Here is a 14,355-nt window from a genome sequence, read left to right as displayed (position 1 = left end):
TCTCAAATACATGGCCTTGAACCGTCATCTTCGACACTGAATAACGATGGAGAGTTAAGAAACAGCGCGACGAATACGGCAATGACACTGCCAGAAAGCAATCACGTATTGTCTAAAAGAGGAAAGATAATTGTGATGAACGCGCGGCATGCATTTTTCTACATTTCTTTTGTTTACTCTGGAAAATAGGTTGTGAAATAACCAAGTTTAAAGGGCCACCGACAACCAGTGTCCTTTGCGCGCCTTTGTTGTTGTTATTATCCGGGCAATCGAATCGGCCGGTTCGCTTCAGAAACATCCCGTGAAGAAGAACTTCTGCGAATTCGCTGTTCGATTTCTTTTTTAAGCCAAACGTTTCCTCCTTTCGTTCCATAATCTTAAGGTTGAAGTAGTGAGCCAAATAACATGGCTGGCGCTTTTCCTTCCTCGGCGGACGACCTTTCTTCACAGTTTTCATTTCGCTTTTAACACGAACACAACACCCAAATAACGCCAAAAATACAATATTTAAACATTAAGGAAAATATTAACAACGTTTGAAGCTACTGGGCATCCAAAACACGACGATGTGAGGCGATGGAATTTGACTTTTCAAGAAATACTAGTTTCTGTATTACAGAAAATGGCGCCGATAGCTTGCCCGCCCGCGAAGACTTGTGGTTGTCGGTGGCCCTTTAAGGGCGTTTTGACATACAACAGTGAATCAATCCTCTATCTTTACTTCAAAACTGTTCGGACGAGCCCAGTTGTAGAATACTTCGGCCATATTATACAACATGAGCAAGATAAAATGATCGTGAAATACTCATTAGAATAATAGAGAAAGACACACGATAGAGCAAAGCTATATTTTTGAGGTGACCTTTTGGTTTACGTCGCAGATCTTCCGCAGTTCCCTACTGTTGCTTTGTGACGACATACTTCCTGTAACTGGTTTGGCGCAACGGTTTTGAAGTAAAGATATAGAATAAAAGCCGTTCTGTTGTTTCCTCTCCTCAATTTATCTTCAGAATCTTAAATATGGTTATTTGACGTTCTCCTTTTTGCAGATTACGGCTCACAAATGCACTAAAATGCTCGCTGCACATGAAGCACATTTCTTTTTCCTCTTTTAACCGGTATTATTTTTGTGGCGTTGTGATTTCCCCATCAGTCGTTTATTTCTTTTATTTCTGCCTTTCGATCAGCAAAAATGAATAGTCGCAGGTGCCCCATGACTAAGAGCGAACATTTTTACAGACCGATCTACTCTTAGACAACCTTTTCCGCCAAAAAACAAAGCCAGTTGTGGCTCGGCGACGCTATGACGTCAAGTTAGTTTCTTGTGATTGGTCATTGGGCTTCAATCTAAAAATAAATCGGCCTGTGAAAATGCCGCGACAAGAATACAGGACTGTTGTTCGCTCCTTGTCATGGGACTGCTGAATTCATCCTCGGTTTCCTTTCTGTCATCGTGTAAAATTATCGAATTTTTGAAATTTATTCTTGATTTTTACAAAGCGAAACGAATAAAAAAAGGAGTCATGAATTCTCGCATCCAGAGAGATGCTTGGCAAGTGTCATGGTTCTCGTACGAACGAGAAGCTTCGGAAAGTCTTTTCTCCTCGTTCATACGGGAACGCTGGCTCCGGTTTGGGAACTAGATCGAGCCTTTTCGTCACGTGACCTTCTTAAAAGGCGCATTTTTGTGGTGGCCAAGTCCTTTATTCGGCAAGTGTCCAGGGTGATGTGGATTTAATTTCGGTGCATCTCCCCCCGGTAATGCCTCGAGAATAACGGCGGCCGATAAGAACAGGAGGTAGATCACCAGAAGCATGTATCCGGAACGTTTGTCTAAATTCCAGTGGTTAAGATGTATCACTAGGAGTGTCACAAATACTGTTCCAAACAGACACAGCGACGTGTAAACTACATGACCACTGTGAATCAAAACAACGCTTCCTGGGTGAACAACCGTCGCGGCAAGAAACCACGGTAGCCCCAGGCAGAGAATGTCAAAAATATTACTCCCGACACAGTTTGCTAGTGCCATGTCCCCCATACCGTGTTTAGCGACCACGAGGCTGGCCACTGCATCCGGGACACTTGAACCTGCGGCCAGAAGCGTCAATCCCATGATGCACTCGGGAATGTCGAAAGTCTCGCCAATCACAGATACAGTCCAGACCAGAACGTATGATATGAGGGCCATCCATAATATGGACACTACGAACGTGACTGGATACCAATTTTCCCAACCCTTTCTACGACAATCAGGCATTGTAATGAAAAACAGTACATGGACGGGCAACATGACCACCCAGTAAACCAGTTTAAAGGAGCTTTTTGGAATCTCGAACGGCGATTTCGCTTCAAAACCGTGAATTTGAGACGACGTACGATCGAAATCACTTTTTCCTCTTTCTTCAATTTCAGTTTTTTCTGCGTTTTGCTCAACGTCATTTTCTGTATTTTCTAGTTTTTCGGCTTTCGACGTTTCCTCTGTATCTCTGCGTCTGGCTTCTTTATCTTCGTTTTCTAAAGGATCGTCCATTTCGAGCATTTCAAATCCCTTTCGAATCTCGCAAAATCTCTTACAAACTTTCTCGAACAAGTTCTCAAGTTTTTTATTGTAGCACATAACGAGAATGTAACCACTGTACAGGAACGGAAAAACGACAGCCTCGTACCAGTGAACGATGTTGTCTTCAATAGCGATCAACAACGCAATCAAATGAACGGTGTACGCAAACGAATCTCTTAGCAACGGCCACATGCGTAATGCTATAGCCATTCCAGAACACAAGCCACAAATCGCCGATATAAACAAAATATTAAACATTGTAGAACCTATAATAGTCCCCAGGCCTATGTCACCTTCCCCCATAAACACAGATGCAATGGCGATGAAAAGAGTAGGCATGGAACTACCAGCTGCCATGAATGTAGCGCCCGCTACGTCTGTTGGGATACGAAGCCTGTGAAAGAAAAACTCAATCATTTCCGATATCGATTTTGAAGAAACTGTTGTGCTGCCTCGGTGTGGAGTAGGTAAAGGTAACTTAACCACCGAATGGACCAATTTACAGGGTTATGACTGGAATGGATACTCCAAAGCCAAGTGAGACACTTCGTGACTCAGTGTTAACCCGCTTTGGCAGATAAACAACACTCTGTTTAGGTTATGCAATGACCTCTAGTGGTTAGGGTTAAGCGCTGACTTAGGGTGCGTCTATCGAGTTTTAGTATCACCCAACTAGTGGACTAATGCAAATCCTGCATTTTGGTTGGCGACGCTACTAGAGGACTATTATTAATAGTCCTCGAGTAGAGAAAAGCATGACGCTTTCTGTCGTTTTATTCCCAAATATAATTTTGCATTTGCTAACTTTATTATTGCCTTTTCTTTCCGTCTAGTTGGGTGATACTAAAACAATTAGAACCTTCGCCCTCAAGGGCTACGGGTCAATAGCCCATTCGGCTTCGCCTCATGGGCTATTGACAAGGGTTACGTGTCTGATAGGCTAGTTTCGAATTGTGCAGCAACAAAAGAACAGGGTCGAGGTTCAGGGGAATAATTTGCATTTTCCTTTGTTCTGAACAATACAAAATGGTTTTCCTAAATATCGAAAACGAAGGATTCGCTTCTTCAGTTAATTAAAGGAAAACATCAGCAAGCAAAGTCAAATTAAAGCACTAGATGAAAATGTAGACAAACTGCCCAAGTAAATAAGGGTTTGGATTGTTGAGAATGATGCCCAGTTCACATGTAGTTGCTTTTTTTTCTCACTGCATCAAGCTAAATTGATCGAAAGGAAATCCGGTAATACCGTTTAAATTATAGGTAATGTGCGATTGATGTTTTTAATGTTTTCCGCATTGTTTTGTTGATTTTGTAATTAATTTGTTTTCGGGAGGTTGAACAAAACGATAACAGCATGAATTTCTACCTTTGAAAGTTGCGGCCTTTTTCGTTCATGTTGAGAGCCTTTCAAATACAATTTTGTGCATTTTTTGTGTGGAACGGCCCTGCTGTGCTTCGTTTTCGTTGCCCCCGGCTCTGGTTGACTTTCCTGCTCGCTAAAAAGTCAATGCCGGGAGAAAAAATTGGCTGGTCCTCCATGGGTTCTTTCATTTACTTCATTCACTGTCAGCTACAAGGGCATTCGCAAAACTCTACGAGAACTTTGGATCTAAAATGAAACTGCACACGTCGACCGTGTGTATACAAAGAAATACACCATAGTTGCTGAATAGGATTTGGATTGTACTAGTACGCACACCACTGTTATGAAAATTGTTCTGGTGACAACATAGTAAAACCATGGTAAGATCGTCTGGCACTGTATATACACAAAACTAAGTGTCTCGCCTTAATTTGGAGTATCCATTCTGTGGTCCTTTGGATAAAAGCGAGGCTGGAGTTGACCTTGTTGCTTTTCGTATGAAAATACAAAGTCGTTAGCGTTACAACACGATTTACATAAGGAAAGCAATGAAGTTTGCATCAATGCAAGGTCAATTCCAGCCTCGCGCTTTTATTCAAAGGCCAGATAACTGAACACGGAACTGTGAAAGGGTCTATAGACAACTTTCATAAATGGTGACCACTTTTTCATTCTTTTGTATTTCTGTTAATTAGACCGACTGCCCTCATTTTGAAACAAATATTCTTTTGAAAGTTGCTTGTCGTAGCGAGGCTAGAAAGGCTTATTAGCATTAACACCAAAAATTATTTTAGAGCGGTTTTCAATGGAATGTCGAAAGTAATTAGCGAATTGCTTTGGTTTTGCATTTACTTCACTCAGTGATTGGTTGAAAGTTCTCGCACCATTTTTTCAACCAATCAGAAGTGGAAGCAAAACCAATCTTGGCTTGTGCGTGCACATTTTCCCGCGCTTTGTTTCGGCTACGTGTACATACTTCGAGTCTTGATTGGTTTACTGGATTGTCTCAGTCCTTTTTGATTGGCCAAAGTAATTACTTTGGTTTTGGTTTTACGCCACTTGATTGAAACTCGCTCTATTTGGCCGCCATTATGAAAGACGTCTATTCGCCTTGACCAAGGGCTAACGCTCGAAGCGTGAGGTTACAAATCTTTCTTCCGAATCTATAACCCGGGCTTCAAACATGTACATTTATTTCATTAAATCTTTCTTACGATGGTTAATTTAGCTTTATCAGCTCGTATGCACCTTATATTCCAAAATGGCCACCATTTTAGTATTCTTTTGTTTTCTTGCAAATGAGCACTTGTTGCCTCGTTCAAGGCTGAATATTAGGAAGCTTTAGCAACGGCAACGGCGACGGCAACGAGAACGCCACAAATTTGCATATGGGAAAAAACAATAGCTTTGCACGCTCTGCACGTGCGTTTATCATTTTTGTCCATTTCTTTTCTGTCGTCAGCAAAACAGCAACGTGAAATAGTCAAATTTGAGGTTTTATGGAGGACGTCAACACTTGGAGATAAATGTTCATTTTCTCACTAAATTAAGCGCCGTTCATAACGTTTTCATTCCTGAGGAACTGTCATACCTTTGTCATATTAAAAAGCATGGAATAGTCGTGAAATGATTACAACAATGAGAATTTGTTTTGAGATGACGTTCTCGTTGCCGTTCCCGTCGTCGTTGTTAAAGCTCCCTAATCTGTTGGCAAGCAACAATTGGCAATTGCAATCGAATCTCCCATCTGTTTCAGTTTGCCACTCCAGAGCTACACACCCGACCCCTCTCTCCTCCATCTGCTTCCCTCTTGCATGACATGAACTGCGAAAGCAACGAGCCAACCACTCACCTTCTACAGAGCTTTTCAAGAGATGCGCAAAAGTAATGATCGCACAATATTGCCAACGCACCGAAACAGTACAAGCAAACAAGGGAGTGTATAACTATGGCACCCTCCCTCCTCTGTTGTAGCGAGAACAGCGTCTGATATTGCAAAACATCGATGATTGCATGGCTGCTGCAGTTGAAGAAATGTCGTTTCTTCTTGAAGTGAATCACGCTTATCTTTCTGGGAAACTTCTGTGTCATTCTTGCTTCTTGTCCCGTTGCCACAAATGGCACCTGCGTCGAGAGCAAGTTATAATGTAGGGAGTAAAATTTTGACTTCTTCTCAAAAAAAAAACGCTAACAGAGAGATTTTTAATTTTCTGATTGCGTTGTGGTATGTTGTCGTTCGTTTTCCTGCTCTCTTCCCACTCTACCCATGTCCTCTACAACTGTAACCCAACTCTCTCCCGTTCCAGCTCTATAAACGCTTCACAAAGGAAAACGAGGGAACTTGGAACTCGTACATGGAAAGGAAAAAAAACCTAAAAATCTTTTGCAATCAAGTATTAGTCCTAACAACCTACGAAACAAACGAGTAACACGCATTTTAAAACTGGTCAACAGCTTTTATTTTGATGTGGCGAGGACAAGGACATAAAACTCGCGCAGCAGAATTTAAGAGTTCGGTGCGTTGCTCCTTAGTCGGTCGCTGTAAAATATCCCGGCTTGAATATCGAAAAAAAAAAGGAGATTATTTTGTCATTTACCTAACAGTCAAAGTTGTCCCCTAACCAATTTCTGTTAACAACAAGGGGCAACCTCTATAAAAGTAGCGATTCCCAGAAATATTAAATACATCACAAGGAAAACAATGCCTAGTTTCTCGTCCAGTCGCCATTTGTTTACGGCTATTAACAAAACTGTGCATAGAATACTCGCTATTAAAATACCAGATGTAAAAAATATGTTCTGGCTTTGAATGTGAACCACGCTATTTGGTGAGATGATGGTAGTTTTTATCATCCATGGAATTCCTAAGCATAACATATCGAAGACGTTACTTCCAATACAATTAGAAACGGCCATGTCGCCGCTTCCTTGCCTGGCCACCACTAAGCTCGCAATGGCGTCTGGGAGACTGCTGCCCGCAGCAAGAAACGTCATCCCCAAGACGCATTCTGGGATGCTGTAGGTGTAACCGAACAGGGACACCATCCAGACCAGTATGTAAGACAGGCCACCCATCCACAGAGCCGACATTGTAAAGGTCAATAAATAAAACTTCCGCCATTTTTTCAGGCGACAATCCGGGATTGTGATGTAGAAAAGAACGATAGATGGGAGTGTGAAGATCCAAACAAGCTTAGAGAAGCATCCTTTGGGTACGCTGAAACGGCTTTCAAGCGGCTCGAAATGTGGATTGTCCGAAATCTCGTTGTCTTCAAGTGAATCTAGTTCTTGATGCGTACTCTCCACCTCAGAAGTTTCGTCGGTTTTTTTCACAAGTTTTTTTTTCATTTTCTGACAACACTTTTCCAGTGACACATTAAAATACATAACAACTATGTACAGTGAATAAGCCACAAAAAATGCGGCGCTTTCGTACCAATGGATCTTTCGATCATACAACGCCACCATCAGAATCAGCACACTGATAATATACATGGTGGAATCTCTAAACAGTGGATACCAGTTCAAGTGCATCGTCAAACCAGCGCCAATACCACATAACGCTATGATAAACAACGTGTTAAAGATGGTAGAGCCAACTATTGTCCCCAAACCGATATCTCCCTCGGTGAAAAACGTCGAGATAATCGAAATGAATAAGGTCGGTGCAGAACTCCCAACCGCCATAAAAGTTGCTCCCGCGACATCCGGTTTTAACCCCAAGCATTTTGTGATACGGTTGAGTGATGCCACAAAATAGTCGTCGCAGACGACGGTCAAGGCGCAGAAGATGTGAAGGCAGATGACAAAATGAAACGCCACGCCGCCGTAAAATCTTTGCTCTTGGTTGAAGATATCAGGCGGAAATTCTTCGATTCGTGGAGGTTTGCATGATCGAGTTTCACAATCTTCGTTGGCTATAAACGAAAATTGGCTGTCGTAGTATTCCGGGTCCATGTTTCAGTGAAGGTTCGGACGGTCAACTGGATTAAATCTCGACGTAAGATTATTTTGATCAGTTCACATCGCTATGGTGGAGGAACCCAGCTGTTGCAAGCCCTGATTATGCTTCCAAGTCTCGGAAGTGATCAACTTGAGTTCACTGAGTTGAGTTGTTCCACTTAAGCTGGTCTCGGCCAAATGGCCACACGTCGAGTGCTAACCGATTGTCCAAGCCATTCAATTATGAAGTGATCAATAATTGAACTCCAAGCAGTATAAACTCATTCGACCTGGAAAACTACGATCGATTTTTCTCCGTCAATATATAATGAGCAATACTTTTTGTTGGCAAGTGAAGCTATGATTGTCTTTCATCGGGGCTAACATTCCGTTTCCCTCGGAACTTCCTGGACTCGGACTTGAGTGTAAATTCTTCTAGGATGACCGATTGTCGAGGTTAAGCAGGTGGTGCTGCGGGTGTGTTATCCCACAATTGGTTCAATCGCTCATATTTGTTGTTTTATGATGTCGTTGTATCGTTTTGCTACATGTAGTATTGATCATTGTCACGAAATTTAACAAAATTTCCCAACCCATGACACAGTTTTGAATAGAAGTTTATTTCGTGACGGAGGCAAAACAGAGATGTAGGTCGATGTTCTTGGAATCGAATTTAAAATAACACTCAAATTACTTTGAGCGAAAGAAATTATTTGCTCATCCAGGAGCTCAAATAACCAAGAGTGAACAACTGATAGCCCCTCTTCAGTTGAGAGGTGGGCGGTTTTCTCAAACCTGGGGCCTGTGACGGTTTCTCGAAAGGCCTGAAACATTTCGGACCTTTTTCCGTGTATCACAATTCCCTCTGTATCTTAAGAATGGAGGGATTTGAGTCACCGATTTTTACAAACATTGTGCCTTTAGTTTCCTTCAAAACGTACCAGAAGACCAGCGTTTAAAGAATAAGTGGAGGGCAGTTTCGGGCCCTCTTCGAGAAACGGGCCCCTGCTTATTCTTAGCTTCATGACCATCATGATAATTTGACGCGCATGACACGTTAACGGAAACGGCGTGCGTGTATTGCCTAAAAAAGTGAAATACTTTGCGGGAAATCCGTTGCAAATCTAGGCAACCTTGAAAAGGGATAATTATGCCGAGCAGAGATATCGAAATTGTAAGCTCCTCTTCGTAAGTTCCTGTCGGCTCATGCTTGACCCCAGAAAAATATCACGATTTTCGTAAAAGGTGACCTTGACCCTAGCTTGGGTGATACGTCACTGGATGGTCTTTAATGCAGCAGCAGACACGTCGCCAGTATTCTTTCGCCTTTCTTATGGGAGGATGGGCTCATTGCACCTATTGGCGCGCGCAACGGATTATAGGAAAAGGGAATACCCATAATTCTCCGTTCCACAGTACGGGTAGTTTCCCATAGGGTCGTGTTCGACTCGTGGCTTTATGAGGTCTTTGCGAAACGATCTCAAATCTTGCGTGTGAACTACCAGCGGTCGACGATCACTACATGGCACTTTGAATTATTCCGCGTAAAATCGGATAAAAATAATACAGTTCACAGAAAATGAGACACCCGGATTTTTTTCATTCTAAAAGCATTCATGATGGAAAATTTACCTTTTAAAAATTATCTCACGACAAACAACGGAACCAGGAAGGAATGCTAAATAGTCTTCATTAAAAAAAATCTTACTTCTGAATTTCAGCCACTTACACGCAATTCCATATTAAATAAAATAAGAATTTACTTTGGAGTGGCATCAAATGGTTTGGTTAAATATAAATAAAGAGATCATCAATGTACATTGATGTTTTCTTGTGCAAAATCAATTATAGATCAAAAGGGCTACGCGCTTAAGAACGATCGTGATTATGGTTGTGGTTATTTTAAAAAAAAATCAACAAGTTATTATGGTCTCCTTGATCCCAACTTGAATTTTACTTACCCTCGAGCAAGGAAGATTCTATCCGTTTGTCAACTGTAATGTCAGTCATTCACTTCTTGGTTGTTCGTAAATTTCCCACAAACATCGTTTTTGGCATCATTATACCTCTGATCGCTTTATCTGAGACAATCTCAACAACTAAGGCTTATAAAATTGTCCTACGCTCAATTTCAATTTATCTCATTTTTTCTATGAAATTCTTGGTATCTACCCGCGAATCACAGGTGACTGTTAGATTGGAATCAAAACAAGTCGAAAACTAGTCACCATGCCTCTTCCCGAAGTTGCATATTCCACGACATGCGTTGGCCTGGATAGCCCATGTTCTCCCAAAAGACATTGTGCAATCACTGGCGAGTATCCAATCAAAATGCTTGAACTATTTCAAAACAACAACAGCAAGCACGAAACGTCTTTTGGGTGAACATGGGCTTTTATTCAATCTCGTATCAAACAGGCGCGCAGGGAATAATTACTTTATTGAATTTAAGTAAACTCTTAGTTGTTTCAAATTTTCGAACGGCCTCTTCAGTCTTCCTATAATAAAGCTGATAACCAAGATTAGGTGAATTAATTAGAACGCCTTGAACGCAATATCGGAGATGGATATTTATAAAGGCCCATTGTGGTAAAGAAAACTTTGTAGTTCTTTAGTTAAAGGAGCTGGTTTGAATAGCCCTCTCTCCAAAATTCTTGGGACTTTTGTGGCCGCTGCTCCGTCGGAGTCTCTGCTCTAAATAACTAATTTTATCCAGTTCATCTTAAACTTTGAAATTAAGTCCCAAAATTCCTGCCCGCCTTAAAGACCATCTAGATTTCTGATTGTTAAACAATCTTCTTCAATTCTTCGTGTCTAAGGAGTCAAAATGGCGTTCAATTGCATTGTTGCGCGCGCAATAAAAGGTATTAAAATGGGATTAAAAACACTAATAAGATGTGTTATCGCAAGCTATAGGGAAAAGGAAATAGGAATGATTTATTGCAAGCATTGTGAAGAATTTCCATGCACATACAGGAAAGTGTAAATAAACATAAAAATTTAAGTCGGCAAAAAAAAAGAATCAAAATTTCTTTGTAGTCCACGATACAGTTTACAGGTTACTCTAATCCACGTCATCATACAGCAATAGAACATCAAGGTCCTTGTCTTCCATCGTAGCATGAGCGGAACGCGTAATCTTTGCTGCACAGTCAACATGCACAGGATTTGAGAACCTGGCAGACCTGGCACTGATCACGCTGGGACTTTTTCTAAGCGACATCTTTGGTGACTGCTTTGCTTCATCACGGTCTTTTGGATCAGCGGTATTCCTATTTGTGGCAATGGCAGTGACAATGTTCTTCCTCACTGCGTTAAAGCCCTGCGTCTTTTTTTGCCAACTGAGAGATTTTGGAAGTTGCAACCTCTTTGTTTATATTGGAATCTCGATGACTGGCAGTCGTCTTTGCCAGTTCGCAACCTTTGAAGCCAATGGTATTCGTTCTCATCTTCTCACAATCTTGAGGGCCAGCGATATTATTCTTTGTCGCACGGCTGGTTTTGGAGACAGCGGTTTCAAGGCTTCTTGCAACACAATCCTTAGAATCAGTGCCATTCTTTGACGGTGAATTTTTCGAACGAGAGTTATTCCTTTCCGTTCAAAACCGAATTATTCTCGACTTCGCCTTGTCTGCATGATTTTTCGTCGTATCAGTCTATTTCCACGGCATTTTCTTTGGAGATGTCTTAGCATGTTTCAATTTTTCGATCTCCACTTTCGCCGATTGTGTTCCTTCCTTCGTGCTACTTTTAAGAGTCTTTAAGGGTTCGCAAGTCAGGAGCTGCTTGATCAGCTCCTCTTTCGGTCGCTAAATGATTTGCTTGCTTTACCTCACGTTTATCTCATTCATCATCTGCTTCATTTCCGGTAAGATCGTTTAGACTTTCCAAGTTGTTTTGCTTATTGTTCCTTCTTTTGCGGTTACGTTTGCCTTTCTTCGATTCCGGCGTTTCACATGGTTTGCATTTTTCCCTGGTCACTTTTTGTTGGGCGGCGTAGTCTATGACAGTTCCGTTTCCTACTTGTTTCATTGCCTTTCCCTTCTTGTCTTTCTCTTTGTTGTCCTTAAAACAAGTGAGCGGAGTCAATGGCAAGAGACCACTGAATCTGTAAAATCCAAGCCTTCTATTAGTGGTTAATGAATCATCTCGTTTATCAGAACAAAAGAAGCTGTCAGAAAATGTTCTCGTAAGCGCGACGCGCTGGATGTCTTTGCCGCCGTAAGTGTTTTCCTCGTCGGATAAGGATTGACGTTCACTTGGTACCTGCAATATTTCTGTTGGTTCTCTTTCATCCGCAGACATTTGCCGTACGATGTTATTTGAATCTCCATTGTCCTCGCTCAAGCCTAAAATCTCATTTAAGATAGCTGCATTCACCTCGACCTCAGTGCTATCCTGGGACTCATCAAAATACAAAACTGCTCTCGGACGCATTTCTGAATTTAAATTTGGTTTGTCCCTTGCATGAAGTTCGAAAGAGCAGCTTGCAGTTAAGTCTTTATCTAGAATGCCCTGGGGGACAATAGTTCCCTCAATGTCTTCATCCGTGATCACTTTGTTCTTATCTTTACTCGCAGAGACCGGGGTACTGATCTTGCTGCTAGACACATTTCCAAGGCAACAACATTTTAAAAGTCTTGTAAGCATAGTTACTAACTATGTTGTGAGACACGATTTGAAAATACAACATGAAACAAGAAATATAATTGATAGAAACCGACGTTTCGGTGCATCTTGCGTCATTATCAAGGTTATATAATTAATGATAAAAATGCGGTTTTTGAAAAGGCTAATTTGAAGCAAATTTGCATAAAAGATTGTCAAGCACGAAGAGAACCCGACTGTACATTTAATGCTGGTTTAAGATCTTGAATACACAGCATTTCATTAACAAGGCAGTCAACAAGGCAGTCAATTTTTTTTTTCAGGTTTCTCTACGCAATTGTAAAAATTGCTTTCATAACTGCGAAGATCATAGCTTCACTTGATTCCATATCCGCAGTTCATATATGATTCATTTCATATACCATTTGATCATTGCAGTCAAATTTGTTCGTGCATTTCTTGATTACATTGAAGCGTGCTAAGAAATTGTTCGGAACAGCAGTGTTTTGTTCTTTGGAATAATGCCTGTAAAAAGATGACGCCTTTTGACGAATATGGAATCAAAATCCGGATATTTCTTTTGATATTTAAACTTGCCAATCACGGAAGAAAATAAGTCATTGTTTCAACTGCCAATTAGGTTCTGATTGAATTGTCATTTGCACATTGCTGCTAAGATCTCTAAATTGTCGTTTGACAGACACTGCAGCATCCTGATCTTTATAGGGGATCAATGACCTAATTGGCAGTTGAAACAATGACTTATTTTCTTCCGTGATTGGCAAGTTTGAATATCAAAAGAAATATGACGTCAATGTTTGTAAACCAGAAATATCGCTATACTCCTTATTCCAAAATTGCCGTCATTTAAATATTCTTTTGTTTTTATTCAAATCAGCCCTTGATGCCTCGTTCTTAAACTTAAAATTCAAAAGAATATTTTATCTTGAACGAGGCAACAAGGGCCAATTTGTATGCGCATAAATCAGCGGCCATTTTGAAATAAGGTGTATAGTACCTGACAGGAAAACCAATGGTTCTGTTTGTTCGTTTTCGACTCCTAGTTAAATTTCCATTTCTATGAATCGTTTTAGAAAATCAATATGGCCGCTGATCACGTGGAGAAGGACGGTCTGCTCAAGCGCGAGAGGTTTTTAAGCCACGGAAGGAAATCGGCAGTGAACATTTTGCACGCCAGGACGGTAGTCTCTCGAAGATTTTTAAACTAATCGTTCCTAGTAGCGAAAATTGCTTTGCGCTTTAAATGTGGCAGGGCCAACACAAGTTATCTCACGACAAACAACGCAACCAGGAAGGAATGCTAAATAGTCTTCATAACAAAAATCCCACTTTTGAATTTCAGCCACTTACACGCAATTCCACATTAAATAAAATAAGAATTTACTTCGGAGTGGCATCGAATGGTTTGGTTAAATACAAATAAAGAGATCATCAATGTACATTAATGTTTTCTTGTGCAAAACCAATTATAGATCAAAAGAACTACGGTGCTTAAGAACGATCGTGATCATGGTTGTGGTTATTTTTTTTTAAATCAACAGGTTATTATGGTCTCTTTGATCCCAACTTAATCCGAGACAATCTCAACAACAAAGGCTTAGCAAATTGTCCTACGATCAATTTCAATTTATCTCAGTTTTTCTATGAAATTCTTGGTATCTACCCGCGAATCACAGGTGACTGTTAGATTGGAATCAAAACAAGTCGAAAACTAGTCACCATGCCTCTTCCCGAAGTTGCATATTCCACGACATGCGTTGGCCTGGATAGCCCATGTTCTCCCAAAAGACATTGCGCAATCACTGGCGAGTATCCAATCAAAATGCTGGAACTATTTCAAAACAACAACAACAAGCAC

At 40.9% G+C, this 14,355-nt stretch overlaps 2 protein-coding genes across 2 annotated transcripts; both read right to left on the bottom strand.

Annotated features, from left to right (window-relative positions):
- Positions 1-1,536: 1,536 nt before the first annotated feature.
- LOC138058904 (sodium/potassium/calcium exchanger 5-like) lies at positions 1,537-9,954 on the bottom strand. Its single transcript, XM_068904355.1, has 3 exons — positions 9,830-9,954; positions 5,779-6,050; positions 1,537-2,957 (listed from the first exon to the last, which is right to left on the bottom strand). Exons 2-3 carry the CDS (start codon positions 6,015-6,017, stop codon positions 1,658-1,660), a joined length of 1,539 nt encoding a protein of 512 aa, XP_068760456.1. The 5' UTR covers positions 6,018-6,050; positions 9,830-9,954; the 3' UTR covers positions 1,537-1,657.
- On the bottom strand, positions 6,364-8,270 carry LOC138060337 (sodium/potassium/calcium exchanger 4-like). The gene has a single exon (XM_068906091.1). The coding sequence runs from the start codon at positions 7,881-7,883 to the stop codon at positions 6,558-6,560; it is 1,326 nt and encodes a 441-aa protein (XP_068762192.1). The 5' UTR covers positions 7,884-8,270; the 3' UTR covers positions 6,364-6,557.
- Positions 9,955-14,355: the final 4,401 nt, after the last annotated feature.

The sequence above is a fragment of the Montipora capricornis genome, chromosome 8 (assembly GCF_036669925.1).
Source record: "Montipora capricornis isolate CH-2021 chromosome 8, ASM3666992v2, whole genome shotgun sequence".
Taxonomy (NCBI): Eukaryota; Metazoa; Cnidaria; class Anthozoa; order Scleractinia; family Acroporidae; genus Montipora; species Montipora capricornis.
Note: the sequence above shows the minus strand (reverse complement) of the source record. Positions and strands in the feature narration are given on the sequence as shown.

Bases quoted from the DNA above. Each gene is read 5' to 3' on its own strand.
- LOC138058904 (XM_068904355.1), bottom strand. From the start codon at position 6,017: ATGACACAGAAGTTTCCCAGAAAGATAAGCGTGATTCACTTCAAGAAG. The intron at 2,958-5,778 runs GTGAGTGGTTGG...TTTCTTTCACAG, and splicing joins CTTGAAAAGCTCTGTAGAAG to GCTTCGTATCCCAACAGACG.
- LOC138060337 (XM_068906091.1), bottom strand. From the start codon at position 7,883: ATGGACCCGGAATACTACGACAGCCAATTTTCGTTTATAGCCAACGAA.